The sequence below is a fragment of the Lissotriton helveticus genome, chromosome 11 (genome assembly GCF_964261635.1).
Source record: "Lissotriton helveticus chromosome 11, aLisHel1.1, whole genome shotgun sequence".
NCBI lineage: Eukaryota > Metazoa > Chordata > Amphibia > Caudata > Salamandridae > Lissotriton > Lissotriton helveticus.
In genome coordinates this window covers 596,301,574-596,322,133 of record NC_136072.1, presented here as the reverse complement: position 1 = coordinate 596,322,133, position 20,560 = coordinate 596,301,574, and the positions used below count along the sequence as shown (strand labels likewise).

Here is a 20,560-nt window from a genome sequence, read left to right as displayed (position 1 = left end):
CCGACCGGAGCCTCAATATATACTGCTGGGTTATGGGCCGAATATCCCTGCCAGTGTCACTGGGTTTTCCTTTTTGCTATAACTTCTGCCAGGTTGCTTATAGCCAGAGCATGCTTTTCAGAAAGAAGTCCCAGCTCCTTTGGCATGGTAGCACAAATTTCTTATTTGCTCGGCGGGCTAGAAATGGCAGTAATTGAAAAGGACCCTAAACATAAATTTGGGAACCTGTTACACAGAATTTGTCCGATCTTATGTCTGGGTACGGGCTATAGATAAAATGCATCAACCTTTCTCTTCTTTTTGCTTTTTGACTCAGTCTTGTTTGATTTTTGCTATATGTTGATTCCCTATTGCTTGTGTAGATTGTTTGCATCCATTCACAATTAATTCATGTTATACCTTTCAAGTGGAAAAAAATATTTTATAAATTTGTGTGATGCCAATTTGAAATTAAGTGCTGTTTTATAAATAATATGATGTAGTGCAATTTGATATCTTTACAATAAAAAAAGATGCACTACACTGCTTGATTGTGACCCTTCGTCTTATTACCTGGGTTCATCACTGCTTAGTTCCAAGTAAAACAAGTGGGCTAGAGTAGTAGTAAATATGACACACCATATGTCATGGTAAGAGCGATTACGATCAGAGTACTTCTTAGTACTAATCAATAGGCTAGATTATTGAATTTAACAATGGGGTTGGATTTACCAAGGGTTAACTTGCTTTATAGAACATTGAATAGTGGCATGGGTGTGCTCAAAAGGATCTGTGTTTTTTCTCTGGATGATTCATTGTAACCCTCATGGAAATGGCTACATTAATTAGTAGTGGATTTTTACCTCATGTATAATAAATATATTTTGTTTGTCGACTCAAGTTAAGAGTATAATCACGTTGCTCATATATGCTGGCTTAAATATAAACGTGTTTGTATTTTAGATGCCCCTGACGAAGGGATTTCTTCCCGTAATTCATTGGGTCGTGTGCAATAAAATCATGATATGTGGAACCTATTTGTGCTCCTGAGCTTGTGTGAACTTAGTCATAAAATATTGATATGAACAAAACGAATTGAACAAACAGTAAAGAAGGACGAAAAGTTTTGAAAAATATGTTTAAAATAGAAGATTAAAAGTTGGAATTTGATTCATTCAGTTTTGTGGCTGTGCGACTTGGTGGAATCATAGCCCCGTGATTTGTTATATTGGAGCACAATGGGCGAGGTGCGGAGCAAGTATGCACGCCAACACAGTTTGAATTGGTTCAAGCATTGATAAAACGTAATTAACAGGTGTGCATCTCACCACCTCCTCAACTTAAGTTTAATGTTATGTAATTCTAGCCCTAACAGAGTCCTTAACACCTTTACTGCTGTGCAGATTTACACTGTGTGCTGTAGATTGCAAAAACCCACTGTTCATGACGAGCTCAGCTCGTCATGAGCACACAAGCAGTGTACTGCATGACGAGCTGAGCTAGTCATGAGCATGGAAAGGGTTAAAGATGTTGTCTGTGTGTCTCATCATGTCTGGTAACATTGACAGATATTGTGTATGCCTGGGAGGAGAAGCTCAAGTATCAAAGCGGAAATCCTGCTCTACGGTTCCTTATGGAGCTGTATGTGCTGGAAAGCTGCTGCTCTCACAATGACTTCCTGGTGGAGGTTGCGTATTCAGGAGAGGAAGTACATGCTGGGTACAGGTCAGGATCATTTGGTGTAGTGAGACCGGTGTCATACACATCACATGGGCCACAATCCCCTAATGGTTCCCCTAACCCACCAGTGCTGACTGTAGTGATCCCCGAGGGAAAATGTCCAGTATATCCTGCTGTGGTGACAATGGATGAGGAGAGTGAGGGAAAGAAGGTGGTGGAGAGGGGGGTGAGTAGGAGGCAGCTGATAGGAAGGGCTAGAGGCCATGGCCTTTGTATTTTTCTTGAGAGAATGGGGAACAGTTTCAGCCTCCTAAAAAGTCAATTTTCTCTGAAGAAGAGGTGGAGAGGAAGGTAAAGCAAATATGTGACCAGTGGCCAATTGAATTTGGATTTTCCTCTGGTGAATGTCCAACTTTTCTAGGATGGGTTCGACAGGAGATGTGAAAGCTGATGATTGCCTAGAGTCTTTCGGCTTCAAGTGTTTCAGTACCGAGGGTTTTGACTTTCAAGTGAGATGCTTCTTTGGCACCAAGGGAGATGGGGTCGGCTGCTGGATCGTTACTGAATGTCAGGCCGGTACTAAAGCAGGCTCTCGGGTCCAAAGAGGTCGATGCCGAAGGCTTCGCCTTGGTAGTAATAATTTTCAGTGCAAGTCCAAAGTTGGGGCGGTCAAAACAGTTTTTCGGACCCAACCAAGGCTCAAAGGCAGTGGTGGACCGGTGACCTCTAAAGCTGAAGCAGAGGATTTTTTGGGCATCTTGGATGAAGGAGCAGGGGATGGGGATGGGGATGGGGATGGGGTTTCATGCATCTCCATGTCTACCTCCACGTCTAAGCCAGAGTTTATCGATCAAGGAAGGCTCCTCTTCCTCCAACGGAGGAAGTGTTGCCTGTGGCCTCCTGAGACATTTCCAGACAACGAGCCTGTTGATCCCGAAGAGATTTCTTGGTCAGAAACGGCTTAAGCGCATCACAGTTGGCTTCCTTGTGATCAGGTGAAAGGCACAGGTTGCACACAAGGTGTTGGTCGGTGTGCGGGTATTTTGTGTGGCAACAGGGACAGACTCTAGAAGAAGTGTGTTTTACCACCAGCAACAGATTATCGGATGGGCTGGTATGACGCTGAAGGTAGGCCCGAATGGGTGGTGCCTCTAATCACGATCGGACAAACTAGTTTGAACCAACAAGTTGTGGAATGAACACAGTTGGTTAAAGTGCGGACAATCCACCATACCACAGAAGACCGTAAGAACCGAAGGATCGAACCGAAAAAAGTCAAAAGCACAGAGTGAAGGTACACCCGTCCGAACCAGAGGAGAGAAAATAATCCAACAATGGAGTTGATGCCCATGTGCAATATCAGAGAGGAGGAGGTACTCAGCCTCATGAATCGAAAGACTTCTTAAAAGAAAAACAACTTGCACAACTCGAGACCCAAAACTAGATGACAGGAGTATGCAGAGCATGTATATCTACAGGCACTCATGCCATCGTAAATATTGGGGGTTTTTTCCTTGAAGCTTTTCAGGAATTGGTTTTGAGAGCCGCTGTTTAGGCTCGAACACAGTCTTAGTGGTTTTCGGCGTCGATCTTAGTTTCAGTGTCGAAATGGTGTTGGTCCCAGGTAAAGATTTTGGTGTGTGCGGTCTCCACACTGAAGGCATTTTCAATACCGCTGGTGCCTGTTTGCACTCCACCACTTTCTTGGTGTGTGGATTCTGTTTTTTTGGTGCCTGCACCGTTGAAACCTTGAGCACTTTAAACTTTAACAGTAGTCTATTGTTTAGCAGACAGATTGACGTGGGTCTGCTCCTAAGCCTGTTTTTGGAGACCACCATTGCCTGAAGACAGGGTGGTTCCGTGAGCCGCTTTAGTTTGTTTTGTTGGGGTTTGGAAGGCTTTCGCCTATGTACTCATGTGCCCTTGTGTGGAAAGTTCAGAGTCAGAGCTTTTCCCATTGCTAGCAAGCAATATAGGGATGTCAGTGGTCAGTGCTTGTGGCTCGGCGTCCTCTCCTTCGTGTTTTGGTGCAGCAACTGTCCTTGAACATATCAGTCGCGTGGTCAGCATGCTGTGCCTGCATGGTGGAATGGGCCCAACGGCGTTCTCGTCACTGCTGTGGCATCTTCTTGGATCGGAAAGCCAGGCATGCCTCACATGACACCTCGTCGTGCTCTGGGGACAAGCAAAGGGTACAATCCTTGTGCTGGTCTGGCCTTTAATACTTGGCCAAACACTTTGGGCAAAAACTAATTTGGCATAATTTCCATCTCTGGTTGATGTCAAGTGTATGGAGTTCATTGTTGTTGAAGTTAGTGTTGAAGTTATGAAGGGTGTTGAACCAGGCCAGGGCGGGCGGATTGAAAAAATAAGGAACACCAGTTGATGTGGTCATTTTAGTTCTCGTTGACGGAGGAGAAACAAAACAGGGCGCTGGAAAGACCTTGTGGCAGAGCTCGAGCTATGTCCCCGAGCTACGAGATCGAGGTCTGTATCTGATGGCGGGAAAAAAAACTATCTAACAAAGGAGCGGATGAAAATGCGCAATACAGACTATAGGAGGAGTCACTATACCTTGTGACTCAAAGAACTTCTTCAAAGAGAAACAACGTGAAAACGTCTGCGCCCAACACTAGATGGAAGGAGTATGCTAAGCCAACATGTGCTACGAATTCAATACCTATATAGGCCACATAATAGACAAGCTTTATTCCATCCACAGGACTCCTGGGAAATAGTGGGCTACCCATCCACAATGCGCTCTAGTGCTTAGTCAGTGATATAATGTGCTATTCAAGTTCAACTATAATACAATGTGATGCAATCAGGTCATATTCTTGTAGGCCTTACATTATGTAAGTGCTGCATGCTACGGTAGAAGTTTATTTAGATTGTGCTTCACACTGTCAGTCAAACTTCAATCTTATCCACCAAACATCTTTAGCTGGCTTTCTAAAATCGCACTGATTGAATGTGCTTCTTTTTTATCTGTGAACACGCACTGACTGAGCTTCGTCAAGCACCATGAAGTGTGGGGTGATGTCTTTCTTTCTAAGTATATACAAGAAGAGGTGGGTCAGAAAGTCTCCGAGCTTTGTGCCTATGAAATGACCTGAACCAGCTCAGTAAATGTGTGTGGTACATCAAAATAAAAAAATCCCTCCGTAGGTCAGTGCTTTATAGTTTAAAAATATACATGATCAGTAAATTGTTGCCGACACAGTAAAAAGGAATGAAGACCAATTATGCTGCATACAGTTACCTGGATGGACCAACAAGAGAAACTGTTGCATAGGGGTCACAGTTTTGTCCGTTAGCAAGAGACAACCCTTGGCATTCCATTAGCCTAAATAGGAAAATGAAGAGAACAAACTATCAGAATAATGTTTGTAGGAACTGCCGGCAATCACTGAAAATGTGATATGGCTACTTGAAATCAAATGAAAACATGAAAGGTACTCCACCACAGTCAAGAGAACATGTATATTTCATGGTAGTGACAGTTCTCACAAGTTGTTCTGTCACTGAATACACACCATAATAGTACACAGTAATATAGATGCATTATGCAGAGATGTAGCTCAAAGCTCGACACAGATGAGCTCATCTGCTACAACCAACTGGTAAAGGACACATTTCAGTTTTGAACCAGAGGAACTCAGCAAAGATGATAGTGGGAAGCAGAATGTGTAAATCTAGGAAGACAACTTTGGGGGAAGAATGAAAACACTTACCCAATTGAAAACACTGTTTAGCAGCCTGTCATTGCTGTAGATGCAATACTTTGCACATTCTGCTGTTAAGAGGGTGGACTTGCATAGAGCAAGCTATTTTTGTCAAACCTTTATTTTCAGGTTGAAATAGGCATGACCAGAATGACTGTCATAAAAAAAGAAAAGAAAACCACATTGCTCCTGACAGACACACACTATCTCTAGATTTGTGAACTTTTTCCAGATCATGTAGAGAAGGAGCCTTCTATGAGGCACTAAGGAGTTCTTACATAAAGATGCTTTCTTACTAATTGACTGAAGTTCTTGACACTAGAGCCAGTTTGCTAGGTTGTGGTCTTGGATAAGGTTGCTCATTGACTGCTAGATCCTTAGATACTAAATCTAGTCTCCAAGAAGCATACTTAACTTTATTTTTTTGTATTACCAAGCGGGCACAGGTTGATTTAATAGATAACATCAAAATAGAAAACACAGAAAATTAGGCAGTAAGAGGAATTTAATGCAACTTTCGCACACACAGTATTATCTGTGCCAACTACATTGCTTTAAGCTATGGGCTGCACTGGAACACATGAAAACCTGCCTTTCTCAGGGGTCAGTTGACCCTGTGACAGGTCTTAAATATACTGAAAGGTTACGTCATACGCAATGGGAATCCAAACTGACTCAGCAGACGCCACTCTGGCAAGGCACATGGCTTGGTGAAGTGGTGCGTTACATGGGTTTAGGCAATGGAACTACATAGGCATTTCCCAACTGAGCGACGTGTGGGACCATATACAGACTTTTCAGGATTTAAATAGCTGTTTCTCCCTGAATGCCTTGAAATTCTACAGATACTTGCAGCTACGCCACGCCCTATACGCCCACATCTCGACAGGTACCATGCATCCAGACTTCAGTCCACCTGAAGCGCAACTCATAATGGGGAATCTTGGGAAGGGAGGCATCTCACGCATATATCGCACCCTCACAAACAGGCCCGTGTTTCTGGATTCGCTTAAAGCTCGCTGGGAGGGCTGGTTAGGTCCCCTTGACGAAGATTGGCGAGATGCCCTAATGACCCCTAAAACGGTCACTACCTCTGCCAGAATCCGAGTCATCCAAATCTATTACCTCCACACTGCATACCTTACCCCAGAGCGCAAGCACAGTGCAGGGTTGCGCGCCTCGCCCGAATGCACAAGCTGCAGACACCAACCTGCAGACTTTTACCACGTAGTATGGTCTTGCCCCCGTCTCCAGAAATACTGGGACAAGATAGTAACAGAACTCACACACATTTTGGGCTGGCATGTACCCCATGATCCTAGCGCCTCCTCCTGGGCATTATGGATGGTCTGGACGGATCTCAAGCAGATAAACTGTTCCTGGGGATCATTGTGGCCAAGCGGGATATTGCCATGACCTGGCCACAGTCCATTCCCCTCCACAAGAATGTATGACGTTACAACGCATGCTTTTACCACGCATGCTGTTACAACGCAGGTTTTACTACGCATAACAGTACAACGCATTACACTTGGGGGTGCTGGATAGTGAAGAGTTTAATTTACTATTCCAACTCCAGTCCCCGTGGACACTAGGGAAGGTGTTGGATAGTAAATTAAACGTATTCCCTATCCTAGAGCGCCCCCAGTGTAATGCGTTGTAATGGTATGTGTAGTAAAACCTGCGTTGTAACAGCACTGCGTGGTAAAAGTTGCGTTGTAAAGGATGTATACCCTCCACAATAGCTAAATGGTGCCATGGGGTGGACTGGTGTGCCGCTCAAGAAAAACCCTTGTTCGAGGCCAGGGTATGTCCAGCCAAATACCAAAGAGTGTGGGGCAAATAGACAGATCAGATGGGCTAATGGAGACCTGGGCGGAAGGACTCTTACCTTCGGTAAACTGTTTAGTCCTGTCATGTAGAGTATATACTTGCTGTGCCTATAGTTGTACATTATTATTGACACCCATTATGTCTTCTATGTAAACCTGTGCTTGAGCTCTCAGTGCTAATCTTCCTTGTTTTCTAAAATCGATTAAGTTGATTATCAAAAAAAAGATATATAAACTGAAATTTGTTGAGACAGACAATGAAACAACCGCATTGTCCTGGCATATCCAGGAAACCTGGTCACCTTAACCTGCATGCAGCACTAGCCCAGAGAGAAGTGTGAAGTCCCAGTACCTGAATCTTGAACGAAGCCTGGAGGAAACGCTTGACACTAGGAAGAAGTAACAGAACACCACAACATTGTTCTGGCTACCACAGAGAAGTCTCAGAGGTGTTTCTCTAGCCCATAAGTTTACAGCTGTTACATTTCACCCACAACTTCACCGCCGTGGTTGTCATCAAGTGAACTGGTCCTGTCATCAGCTGGTAACAACAGATCCAAGCATCTTTGTTGTGTAAGGGTGACTATACTGCTGACACTAGTTCCTGGAGGAGTGTATCACTGCTACCATTAGCAACTCACACTCTGACCGGAGTCAGACATTCAATGCCATGCCTCAGATCTGCAGCCATCCTTGGAAGTCCAAGGCAAAAGCTTATCTTCAATATTCAATCTGCCCACCCCATTGGTGTCCAAGTTCAGTTGTCAGCACACAGTGGCCATGACGTATCTAGAGAATCTTGGCAGTGGCCCATTGGTGTTCTTGCAGTGTTTTGTACATGGCATGCATGCCATCCCAACAAATCCAATATACAGTCCCTTTATGGCATATCCATTGTGCCTTTTCTTCCAAAATATTGACTTATGGTGCTCCACTGAAGGATTGATTGCTATCATTGCAACGGACACTAGACGCCAACAGCCATCTTTCGCATTGCCGATTCGAATCCCTGATCAAAGTAATTTCACCTATTGCACGCGACCAATATAAGCGGCAACAAGTATCTCCGTGGCCATAATTCCCGCAATTGACCGGACGATCCCGTTTTTGGATATCGCCTAGACTCTTACTTTTTAACAGAGAACTCCCCTTTCTCTATATTTATCGGTAATCACGCTGTTTTAACTTCGGCATATTCCGCTCGTTGACACGTTTCCTCGACTGGGGCTGTTCTTCAACAACAAGTGCTCCTATTATCGATTCTTCTGAGAAATACATTTGTCTTAAACAAAGCATTACGCATTGGATCCTTTACATATCGAGTAAAAGACCCCAGACAGATGTAATCCTCCCTTTTTTTTAAACACATTGTGTGGCTCCTGAAGAAGGCGTTGTTGTACACGCCGAAACGCGCGTCGAGAAATATTCTCTTGCCACCTTTCCTATGTTTTATTGATTGTCTATTTTTTGTCCAATAATTCTGTTCATACATTTATGTGTATTTTATATTGTAATGAATGTTATTTTTTAATAATTGCATATTAAACATTATATGATTTCAATAAGGTTTGGTTTGAATGTCCTCCCCCTCCACATACTAGTTCCCTTTGTTTTTAATCTTATTGCCTAGGAATTGTTACATATATGCTCCCCTGATGGATACCAGATTTCAGGGTGCTATGAGGAGGAAGCCAGAGACTTATGAACAAATGTGCTCGTCCAAGTCCCTCAAAGGCAGTCTTCAGATGTCCAAGCAATGCAACCAATAGAAAGGAAGCTTTGTAATAGACTTCAAATGACTCCAGCAATGCTCCTTACCTGATGCACCGTTTGAACTTTTTTGTCAATAGCCACATTAGCAAGATGGAAGAACACAAAACTCTACAAGCATGATTCTTCCATTCTCATATTAAGACCCTGGCATCCTTACAGATGCTTATATCACCTAATCCTGCATGGATCTATGACAGAGTGTGGTCTCCCTCCTGGAGCCTGGTCCGGACCTCACTGCCCTTCTGCACACTACAAAAAGGTACTTCTGAGCATGCATGAGGAAGTGCAGAGACTTACTGAAAAAAGGGACATATATTTTAACTTACAAAAGTTGTGACAGTTGGACAGACTACAAAATATTATCCCAGCAGCTCGAAGATGCCTGGTCCTTCTACTTCTAGGTTCATTTTGAGGCTTCTTTAACCACATAATTTGGTAATGTTTTTGGGAGAAGTCCTAAATTTTAGTATTCGTTTCCTAAAACTGAGCTGTGTTTTAAAAAGTTAACATACTTAACTCTTGAATTCCACACATTAGGAACTAGGGTGATACATAATATTAACCCAGTTTAGCAAACAAACCAGTGGGCGTTAGGAAACCTCAACCCAATGGTTGTAAATATAAAATTAGAACAGAATGGATTACTTTTCCCCAGGTAAAACATATAAAATGAGTTGAGATCTACTGCTCCAAACAGCTTGTGGCACTTCACACATGATTTGAAACTGAGCGTTAGGGCACAGGCTGCCCTGAATCGTAGAAGGAAAGGAGAGAACTGCAAGAAAATCTGAGGTAAGGTAGGGCATGAGCTATGAGGTACAAAATCACTAAGCATGAGAGGCCATGTTACAGTCCATACTGATCACAAGTTTAACGGCTGCTGGGACAGAGATCTGAAGACACAATTGTAGGATGAGGAATTATTTGGAATAAGTAATTATGCAAAAGATTGGCAACGTTAAGTTATGCTTACCATTTGTAAATATTTTAGGAGAGTCTATTAAAACATTGACGTAAAGTATAAAACTACAAGGAGCTCTAAACATTCAAACCAATTGTTGCTTCGAAGAAGTTCTTAATTGGTAATGGCAGCAAGGAACCAATCAATACCAGATTTGGCAATGATAATGAATAATGTCAATACAGGAACCGGGATGCAGTTGATTCAGCAAAACATTTGCCAGCAATTAGCCACCATGAAGATAAGATGGACCCTTCACAGCCTTTATAAAAAGGTGAACTGGTAAAATGATTGTTAGTTTATGAAGTATAGGTCCATTACTTGGGCTGTAAAATGATGGGGAGCAATTACCTATGGCTGAGATTAATTCAAGCATTCCAACCATCACTTTTTTGTATTTAAAAAATATATATTTTTTTATTTTAACAAAGGCATCAAATTGCACCAACAAACATGATCAATGTTGAGCATCAGAATATCAATTTGGCGTCATTGAGCACTATTTTCACAGATCTTACAAATACATATGCAAACAAATAGCAAATAATCAGAGTACAGGGGGATACTTTCTTGTATTCTTCATTGTAATGCCGAGATGTGACGTATAATCCCAGATGTGGATCGCATGTTCACTGTACCACTGGAACCAGATTGTAGTGGCCCAATTAGGCAGAAACTGGTCTTGGGTTGCCTGTGGTCTGGTGCAGAGAGGACCTGGCTTGGCAGTTTGGGCAAGACCTAGTTACCAGAGGGTGAGACTAACTAAACAATTCCAACAATCACTGTTTTGTATTTTTCAATGTAACGAGGTAGAGAATAAGAGCACATATTAGGAAATTTGAGTGTGTTTATAACTTAATCACTTATTTTGTTTTCAAACTATAAGAACATATATTTTTTTTAAAGACAGAATGGAACGGTTGTGTCATCCTTGCCATACATGCTTAAAAACCAAATGCCTAGATCTGTTGGGATGGGAATGTCCCTTGCATAATATACAGATCTGATATGAGTTCCAGACCGCATGAGAAACTGTTATCCTGAAGATATGTGTGAGCAAATCAATGCGCACATCCCAGTATAGTGGGCACTCCCTCTGGTTCACAAAAAGGACTCCTAGGAGTCCTTTTTGTGAACCAGAGGGAGTGCCCACTATACTGGGATGTGCGCATTGATTTGCTCACACATATCTTTAGTTTACACTTTGGCGTAAACGGACGGTTACGCCTCCAGTTGGAGCACCTTTATACTCAATTAAAAATAAGACGAAGAGTTCAACTTTCCCAATCGACAACAGCAGTGCATTGCCCATCTCATTTTTTGGAAACTGTTATCCTGACCATTTTGTTGGCCCAGGCATGCTAATCTAGCATGTGCACAGCGGCCTAGGCCTGTCCAGCAAGGTCCAAAATGTGTTCAGTGACCTGGAGCGGTACTCCAAGCATGCCCTCTTAGCCAGCATGGGACTTGTGGCCATGGTCTACATTCATCACATGAAGTAGTGGTGACAGTGTACTGTGTTGAATGAATAATCAGTCTTGACCAGACTTACAATCTACCAGTAGAGAGTGCGCTCTCCTGACCTAACGGTTGTGAAAATCTGCGTAATTACAATCCTCAGGCCCTTGCACTGACATTCAGAGTGCATGTCAAGTGTGTTTCTGTGTGGTGGATGTAAAACACATCTATGGCATTAAGACTGTATTGCAAAAGTCTGAATACGGGAACCAGTGGGATCCTTTTGAATCTCTCCTGGTTTATAATGGTACAAGATGGATGGTGGATACAGCTTTTCCAGACTGTGAAACCCAGAAACGTTTTACAAGATTGCTCTACGAAGCTCATCTTTTTTCATAAGTACACATGCTTGAATATAATATGAGCTGTCCTGAAAGGTGAGTATTTTTAATTTTCTCTTTCCCTTCTATAAACTGCAGTGGTCTTCAATCTTCAGAAAATAAGTCTTCCAGCTCCCAGGATCCCAAGATGGACAATGTTATCTGCTGGAGTCACTTTACATCTGTAAAACAGAAGTAGTCCAGTAAGGGCTAACTTTTTGCCTATCTCCCCATCTCCTCTGATCAAATTATATTTGAGGTCGTATTTCATTCCATAATTCCTACAATGTGGGATAGTCAACAAAGATCTGTTATCAAATTCCAGTTTCTATTTTAAATCTCTGGCATTTAGGGCTTGGACTAATGAGAACCATGAATGAATCAGCAAAGGTGTATAATATGACCTGAAGATAGTAGAATATAATACTGGACCCCATAATTAGGCACTGTATATTTTTGCAGCTCTTTCTCAGTTTCACATCTGTTAGTGTAAATCCAGTCTTTGCTGACCTTTTTTCATACATTTCAGCAAAAAGATCTTCCTCAATAATCTGAATTTTGTAGACTATGAAGATGCATTCCTTTGCGAAGATCAACCAGCCCAGCCGGGTACGATACAAAGCAATAACGATGCATAATGGATAGTATATAATTTCTATATAGACAATTTTTACAAAGATTTCATATGGAGGGTAGATTAAATTGGTGCACGATTTGGGCATACGTCTTAATCTCTGAGTCACACAGGAAATACAGAAGTGAGGTAATTGTGCAATAACCAGCTAATATCCAGTCTTTCCTGTGGAATTGCAGGATTGCCCCAGATAGGAGTGAGCTCGTTAATCTTGAATATTTTCATTGTTTCAACAGTTGTGCTATATAGTCTGATCGAATTTTGTATTACACAGAACTGAATTCCTTGAACTACTTTAGATGTCCATATTTAAATAAGGGTTGTATGATAGAATAATGCAGGCCTAAACTGCGCGGTCTTGACCGCGCATTTACTACACATGATTGGTAAAGGTATTCTTGATAAAGATCACACCCCAGCCCCCCTACCCTGAGCCCTAAAAACCGGGCCCCAGCACTGCAATCCCCTGTGTCCCAACCCTAAATATTACCCAGACCCCCTGGCCTGAGCCCTAAAAACCAGCCCCTAGCCCTGCAATGCACCTCACCCCAGGTCAAAAAACTACCCTAACCACTGCCCCTGCCCCCCGCCCTGAGCCCAAAAAAGGCCCCAGGCCTAAAAATTACCCAGAGCCATAAAACGCCCCCCCCCCCAGGCCAAAAAACTATCCGGACGCCAGCCCCTCTCATCCCACCCCATGAGTCCTAAAACGGCCTCCAGCCCTGAAAACTGTCCCCCGCCACCCCCACCCCAAGCCCAACTTACCAAGCTCCATCCCAGTCCTTCTTCCGATCCTTCCTGCTCCTCTCCCCGCCCATCCTGTCTCTGGAACGAGGCCGCCGATTGCTGACGGCGTTAACCACGCATATGTGTGGTTCAGGCATATATTCTTATGGCTACAGGCATATGTATTGTTAAGGCTAGCTGTGTTCCACTTACATGGCAACGGCACGCTTGGGTTACCCTGCGTAGTTAATGCGGTTTCCCTTAATTCAGTAACCCTTCATGCCATTTTATCATAGCTTCAAGGAGGCAGTTATCTGCTAAGCTTTATCCATTCTGGCTCAAACCATCTCCACATGTATCTTAGTAAGGTGGCATATGATACTTTTTCATATCGGTGTATGAACAAGCCCCCAGAGTGCATAGTAAGGTTTAGCTGTTTACAGTTGGCACATCCTTCTTTCCATGACAAATGGAGCTCCACATTGCTCCATTTCATTTGGTGTAAAGTTTCTTAATTATGTTAGAAGGCGTGGTTCAGAATAAAAATATGGATTGGAGTAGGATGGTCAATTTGTTATATATGTGTGAATAATTTCTGATTCCAAGCCTGTAACTGGGATTTGCCTTGCTTCATTAATGAACATAATTTGGTTCATAGAGCCACCGATATCAGGGTACATATTTACACATAAATATGTTAGAGAGATATTTAAAAAAATATTCTGCAGTTGTTCAGGAAGATAAAATAATTCTGTCAAGAAAATATTTCAATTTTTTTGTGGTTTATTTTGTATATGGATACCTGCAAAAACTCCTTAATGATACTCAATGCACTTTCCACATTGCTTTCCAAAGAGTCAAAATATGAAACCATGTCACTAGCATATAAATATTTCTTACCCCATCTCCTTTCCCCCATCCCCCAAATACAGCTATGAAATCTTTGCTCTGTTCTTATAGTTATCGAAAAAAGGTTCTATAAACCACTCCAACAGGGGAAAGTGGACATCTCTATCCTGTTCCCCGGCAAACAGATGTGATGTCTCCTATCCTCCCATTCACTGTGAGCCGTAATAGTGGTACCGTATACACCAAAGTTATCAACTCGATGAACTGGGTCGGTATTTTCATTTGCTTCAAAACTGCCCACAAGAAATCCCAGTTCACCAGGTCAAACACTTTCTCTACACATAAAAAACATTTAGCCCACTTTGGTTTGTGCTAAAAGATAGGAGATTGCTTCTATAAGAAAGTAGGTTTGGGCAGCCATAAAACTAACCTTAACCTACCACGCTCCCAAGATTTGAGGCCAACATATTTGCTAAAACGTTCATACAAATGTTATAATTAAGGTTTAGAAGTGTGATAGGTCGATAAGAACTGCCATCGATTGTTTTTCCGTTAAATCTAGAAAAAAATCCAAAGTTGCTCTTCTTTAAACATTTCAAGATTCCTTCATGTATTCCACATCTGATGGCATATCTGGTGTAGCCGAGAAACAAGTACGTCTGCAAAGACTTTGTATATCTCATTTCCTAGACTATCCAATCTGGGAAATGTTCTGATCGGTAAATCTGTAAAGGCCTACATAATTTCTTCCACAGATGTAGTAGATTCCAGGTAAGTTATTTGTTTAATTTATAAATAAGGAATTAACACTTTTTGAAGAAACTTGAAGATTTTCTCTGTACCAGGATTTTATTTCTCAGCATAGAAGTCTAAATGAAGCTGCTAAAAAAATTGGTTATTTCATTTTGTGCATGTACTAATCTTTTATTTCAGCAATCCTTAATTTCTCTAATTTCAGTTTTAGATTTTTAACTTGCAATGCTAAAATCCAGCACATTCCTTCCTTCCTAATAGACATGCTGCCTACAGTTCTGCTGTTTTTTCAGTTGCTACATCTCATTTCATAAAATATGTTAATTTCCCTACATGCCTTAACAGCTTTTACAGGGGCATTAACTCTTGCTATTTGGACCAATACATTCTTTAATAATTTGGAAAGCTTTACATTTTTGGCAGCTTTCGAGTAGATGCACAGATCACCGAAAAACAGTTTTAATAACAATCCCAAATCACAAGTTCCTCTACGCTATGTATATTCAATTCAAAATAGTTGTTTATACTGTGTGTTACCTGAACTAAAAATTTAGCGTGTACTAACAGTGGTCCACTGTATTTCCTCTGTTGCAAACTTTTCTTCTTTGTCCTGCAGCCAGAATCGGCATTCATTGCATTTGCCCAATTTCATGGTCTGGATGAACCATGTTGAGATAAGGCCACATTGACTTTCCGTGTAATTATGGTAAGTGGGTATGAAAACAGTACAGTTTTAAGTTTTATAACAGTCGCTGGTTTGTTAGTGCTTAGTCCACAATGTTGCACTACCGTCAAAAAACTTTGATTTATACATATGTACTAATATTCATCTGCCTTCATCAGTTCCCCCCACTTGATTATTTGACAACTATGTAGGCCACAAAACAATAAACCTGTTCTTCTATGTGCAGCTGTTACTTACCCTGTAAACATTGGTTCGTAGCATGTTTTGCTTTAGATTCGCATGATCGGTTTACTTATGCCATCTAGTACTGGACTCTGACTTTGGCAAATTGTTTTTTCTTCGAAGAAGTCTTTTAAGCCATGCGGTATAGGGTGACGTTTCCCATAGCTGTGAACGTCAAGGGTTCTATTATTCTGAAGACGTGCAACTCACTAAAACATCTAAGAGAAGGAAGTGCAATTAAAAAAGCCACTTTCCTGGAGGGGGAAAGAGTGGAATGGTTCAAAATGGAGACCTGCGATTTTAGTGAGGACTGCATTAAGATTCCATATTAGGGCCGTGTGGGGGCGGGGGCATAGGAGGAATTCCCCTTTTGAGACTTGCCTTGAAGGATTTAACCATGGGTATGTGTAGGATGAACAAATGTTCCCTGCTGTTCATGTAAGCTGCTATGGCTGCTAGGTGGAACCGTATGGAGGCACAGGCTGGACCCAACTTTTGGAGATGTAACTAGTAGCCAGTGGCGGCTCCTCCATAGGGGCGTGGGAGCGTCCCCAACTGCTTTCTCGCAATGCGAGAAGCAGAAACATAAAAAACTAAAACTACCATTTTATGTTCCTGCTTCAGTGCCTGGTTGTGGCTGGGTGGTCCAGCTCGAGGGCAGGGGTGAGTGTTGTGGATCCCGACTGCTTGTGGATCCCGATGCCTGAGCCACAGTCAGAGGCTGTTTGGGGGGTGTGAGGAGTCAGCACAGCAGAGAAACAACCCCACATGCAGGGGTTACCCCCTACAAATGCTGCCTATTCTTGATTCCACCTAATGTCTCTCCCTTCCACCACCCAGTACTTTCTTTCTGTTTAACTCACTCATGGGTTCTTTTGTATCCCTGCTTTATCACTCGGTCTCCGTTTTCTTACCTTGCTTTACTTCCGTCTTTCTCCCTTTTCTGACTTGATCATCCTTGCTCTCGGCCAAGCCCGTTGATAAATAAGATGCAGTCCCCACACATAAAGCCAGCGCCCACCAACTGTAACCACTGGCACAAATTACGCACAGCAGGCACTAATCCCATAGTATGGACTCCACATGACACCCCTGGTCTCCAACCAATAAAACAAGAACGCACAATAGTAGCCATTTTGAAGGCAGGTGGTAGGGTTCAATATTTTAATAACTCTTTAAACCCAAAATCAGACTTCTTCGGGAATTAATTTATCTTTGGGGCTCGCTGTAGTCACATATTGCATAATGAGCCCTTCGGCACAGGGAACAATTATAGAATTAAACTATGCCTCCTCATCTTAAAGTATGTGTGCCAAGAACTTATTTAAATAAGAGATCAACTCTTTTAGGAGTCTAATCTCCAGCACATTTACATTCAGTGGCGGCTGGCGACGTGTTAGGTCATTTAAATGTATTATTTTAATTTCTCAAATTTGCTTGAAAATGCACCATTTGTACGCTCTTTTTTAAAACTTTTCTCAGGGGAGAACTGCCCAGATCCCCCGAAGGTTGTTCGGGCTCGGACGCTATGCACGCTCGCCACAGTACGGTACGGCAATTATTTTACGCCTCACCACTTTAAAATGTCACCAGCCACCACTGCTAGTAGCAGATGATATCCTAGATCATAGGTTTTAATCGTGCAAGGTGTCTGGGAATGTAGTAATGGACAAATCTTTTCCACATTGGAGCGTTGCAGGGTTGTGTGGTGAGTTTGCCGGATTCTGCGCGAGACCGAGGTAACCAAACTCTAGGACCCCAGGTACCAAATCACTAGATTGAGCTGTTTGGTGCCTGCATCTTTAATCTGTCTTTGGTTCCTGGTGAGTAGGTCCGGCCTGTTGCAGAGCTTCTCGTGTGGACTGGCTAACATCAAGAGGAGTGCGGAGTACCAGAGCTGTCTGGCCGAGGTTGGTGCTACCATGATGCAGATTAGGGAGGTTTGCCACATCTTCCGTGCTACAAACAGAAAAAGCGGGAGAGGTGGAAAATAACAAGGAAAGGTCCCTGATCAATTCACCCAGAGTGCATTGCCTGAGGACTGTGTGTGTGGGTCCCTGGAGGAGAATCTTGGGCATTCTGCATTCTCAGGGTAAGCAAAAAGGTCTATGTGTGTAGTGCTTCAGCGTATGAAGTACTAGAGCAGAGTTCCCACTCCAGGACTGGTTGATGCATCCTGCTTAGCAGGTCCGCTAGGCCATTGTCCACCCCAGGAAACAGATAGCAGGAGGGAGAGTGGGTAGCGCCTTGTTTTTGTACGTAAAACGTGGAGATCATGTAGTCGGTTCTGACTAAAACTACCTTGCTGCGAATGATTGGAAGGAAGGCCTTGAGGGGAAGGCAAATTGCCAAGAGCTCGATGTAGCTGATGTGGTGGCCTGTTTGCGAGTTCCACACTCCCTGTACTGTGTTATGATTGACATGAGGGTCCCAACCAACTTGAGGGTCTGTGTTAATGGCAACCTGCGGACAGGGGTCCAGAAAAGGGTTGCCCTGCAACAGACTGTTGCTATTCCACTGCTGCAGAGAGCATACTGGCCTTTACCAACACTATATTCTCCATGTGACCCTCCTCTTGTGACCATTGTGCAGAGATGCACTGCTGCAACAGGCGCCTGTGTATTCAGGCTAGGAGCAGAATGGCAATACATCAAGCCATGATGGCCAGGAGATGCTTGATGGTTCGGAGTGTGAGATGAGAATGTGGCTGAGAAAGAGGTAGGACCTGCTGGAAAGAGGAGACCCTTTGGGGCTGAGATAGGCTTTGACTGAAGTCGAATTGAGTGCCACCCCCAAGAATGGTTGGATTTGAAGGGGTTGTAGGTTTCATATGTGGCATTTATGCGGACTCAGAGGCAGTGAAGAAGCAAGATCATCGCCTAGGTATGGGCTGGACATGGTTTGTTTGCACTCTTGATCAGCTAGTCAGCCAGACATGGTCAGGCGCGATTTCCTCCTCTTCTCAGGTGTGCAGCGGCTACTTGAGGCAGTGGTAACATTGAACTGAAGTACCTTGAACTGGTAATGACTGATTCTTGCCACAAAGCACAGGTAGAGTTGGTGGGCAAGCTGAATGATAATGTGGAAATAGGCATCCTTGAAGTCTAATGCCGCCGAGTAGTCAACCTTGTTGAATAGATTGATGCCATCCTGCAATTTCACCAGAGGAAAATGTTTGGAGAGGATGTTTTGGTCGAGGGGCTTATGTCCAAAATGAGCTTGAATGAGCTGTCCATCTTGAGAATGAAGAAGTAAGGAGAGTACACTCCCTTGCCCCAGCTGGCGGAGGGACATGGTTCTGGCTCCTTTTTGAAGAAGCACTTTGGTTTCTTCCTCCAAGTCCGAGATGTTCCTTGCTGAGAATGTGCCTGCAGGATGGGATGTCTTTTGGGGATTGGGTTCTAAGCAGTATCTTTGCTGGACCCATTTGTCTAAAGGGATTTCTTCTAGCAGGAGGGGAAATCCTACAGTTTGACCTGAGAGCTGCTATTTAATCGGCAGAGAAGGTAAGGGGAGTCAGTTTGGTGGTAGAGACCCCTGTACTGGAACCCCCTTTAGCCCTGTCCCTGTTGCATTTGCAGGCACCCCTAGAGTAGGAGACTTGGAGTTGATTTGGCAGTGCCAGTGTCCTTTATTTTTTCCTGCTTCTGGTAAACCTGCAGGCCAAAGAAGAGTTTTGCATCAAAGGGCAGGTTGAGCAGATGCTGTTGCTCCGCGGATCTAAAACCCAAGATAGAGCTATGCAAGGCTCCTAATCAGGACACTCGTGTTAAACCCCGCAATGCAGTATGAGCCACATCTAAAACACAGTGGACGGTGGCGTTAGAGATAGTTTTTTCCTCTGCCACCAACTCCTCCGCCTTTCCATATATTCGTCAGGGAGGTGCTCATGGAGCTCCTGCATTTAATCTGAATGTGCTTTATCGTATCAGGAGAGCAAGCCAATAAAGGTCCAAATTCTGCAGTGGATGCGAGCCCCTACCACTACCATTTTTCCATCAGCATCTAGCTTTTTTCTCTCCTTGGCAGGTGGAGGACCATTGCCCATAGCCTGAGCATTTGCGTCCATGCATGAGGTATGGCCTATGAGGGAATCGGGAGGGAAGTGGCCCCAGCTATAAAGTGGGTCATTAGGGAAGGGTTTATATATTTTCTCCACCCCGGGAGTTACCACCCTCGCCTTAACCGATTCTCTGAAGGTATTTGAGGTGGACTTTAGCATCCCCGTCAAGATGGGGAAGAACTGGACTGTTGTCTGGAACTTGGAAAGTGTCTCTACTAAGAAGTCATCTTCCGCATGGAGGACATGCATGTCTACATTATGAATGTGTTCCTACTTTGCACCTCATGATACGCTGTAGTATGGATCAAAATGTGCGGCACTCAGGTTAATAGGGCTTAAGGGGCTACATTCCTTGCAAGAGGAATGAGTGGACCCCTCTGATGTATAGGGGATGGAGGAGGTGGTGGAGAAAGAGGAGGTGCAGATGAGAGAGGGTTGGTGCCCATGTCCTTGAGTCTCGTGCTGAGGAGCTGGAGGAGGCTACAAAGCAAGTTATTCCTCAAAAGTCAGTTTCCTTTTCCGAGGCAATGTCTCTGTGGGCCTGAGAGGTGGCTTTGTGGAGTTCTTCCCAGTCTGACTATATATACAAACAGACGTTATTATCCTGCATCCTGCTCCTCTTTGAGCTGCTGGAGGATAAGTTGTTCAGAGTAGTCAGAGCCCGCCATGGAAGAATTTTCAGTGCCAAGAGCACTTTGAGGACCGACAGAGTCTTCAGCATAGACGGCATCTTGGGCACAGAGGACTACTTTGGATCAGATGATATTGGCTTATGCATGATCTTGGGCTCGAGGGCCAAGAGGTGTCGGCATCCAGGAGTGGGAGTGCGATCAGCTCAGA

General features: G+C 43.4%; 1 protein-coding gene across 1 annotated transcript in view; it reads right to left on the bottom strand.

The window, feature by feature from the left end:
- The window catches only part of RASA2 (RAS p21 protein activator 2), a 555,017-nt gene that overhangs the window by 331,019 nt on the left and 203,438 nt on the right, over positions 1 to 20,560 (bottom strand). Inside the window, exon 6 of the mRNA XM_078666395.1 lies at positions 4,922 to 5,005. Within this exon, the coding sequence (XP_078522521.1) occupies positions 4,922 to 5,005 (84 nt within the window). The remainder of the gene's footprint in view (positions 1 to 4,921; positions 5,006 to 20,560) is intronic.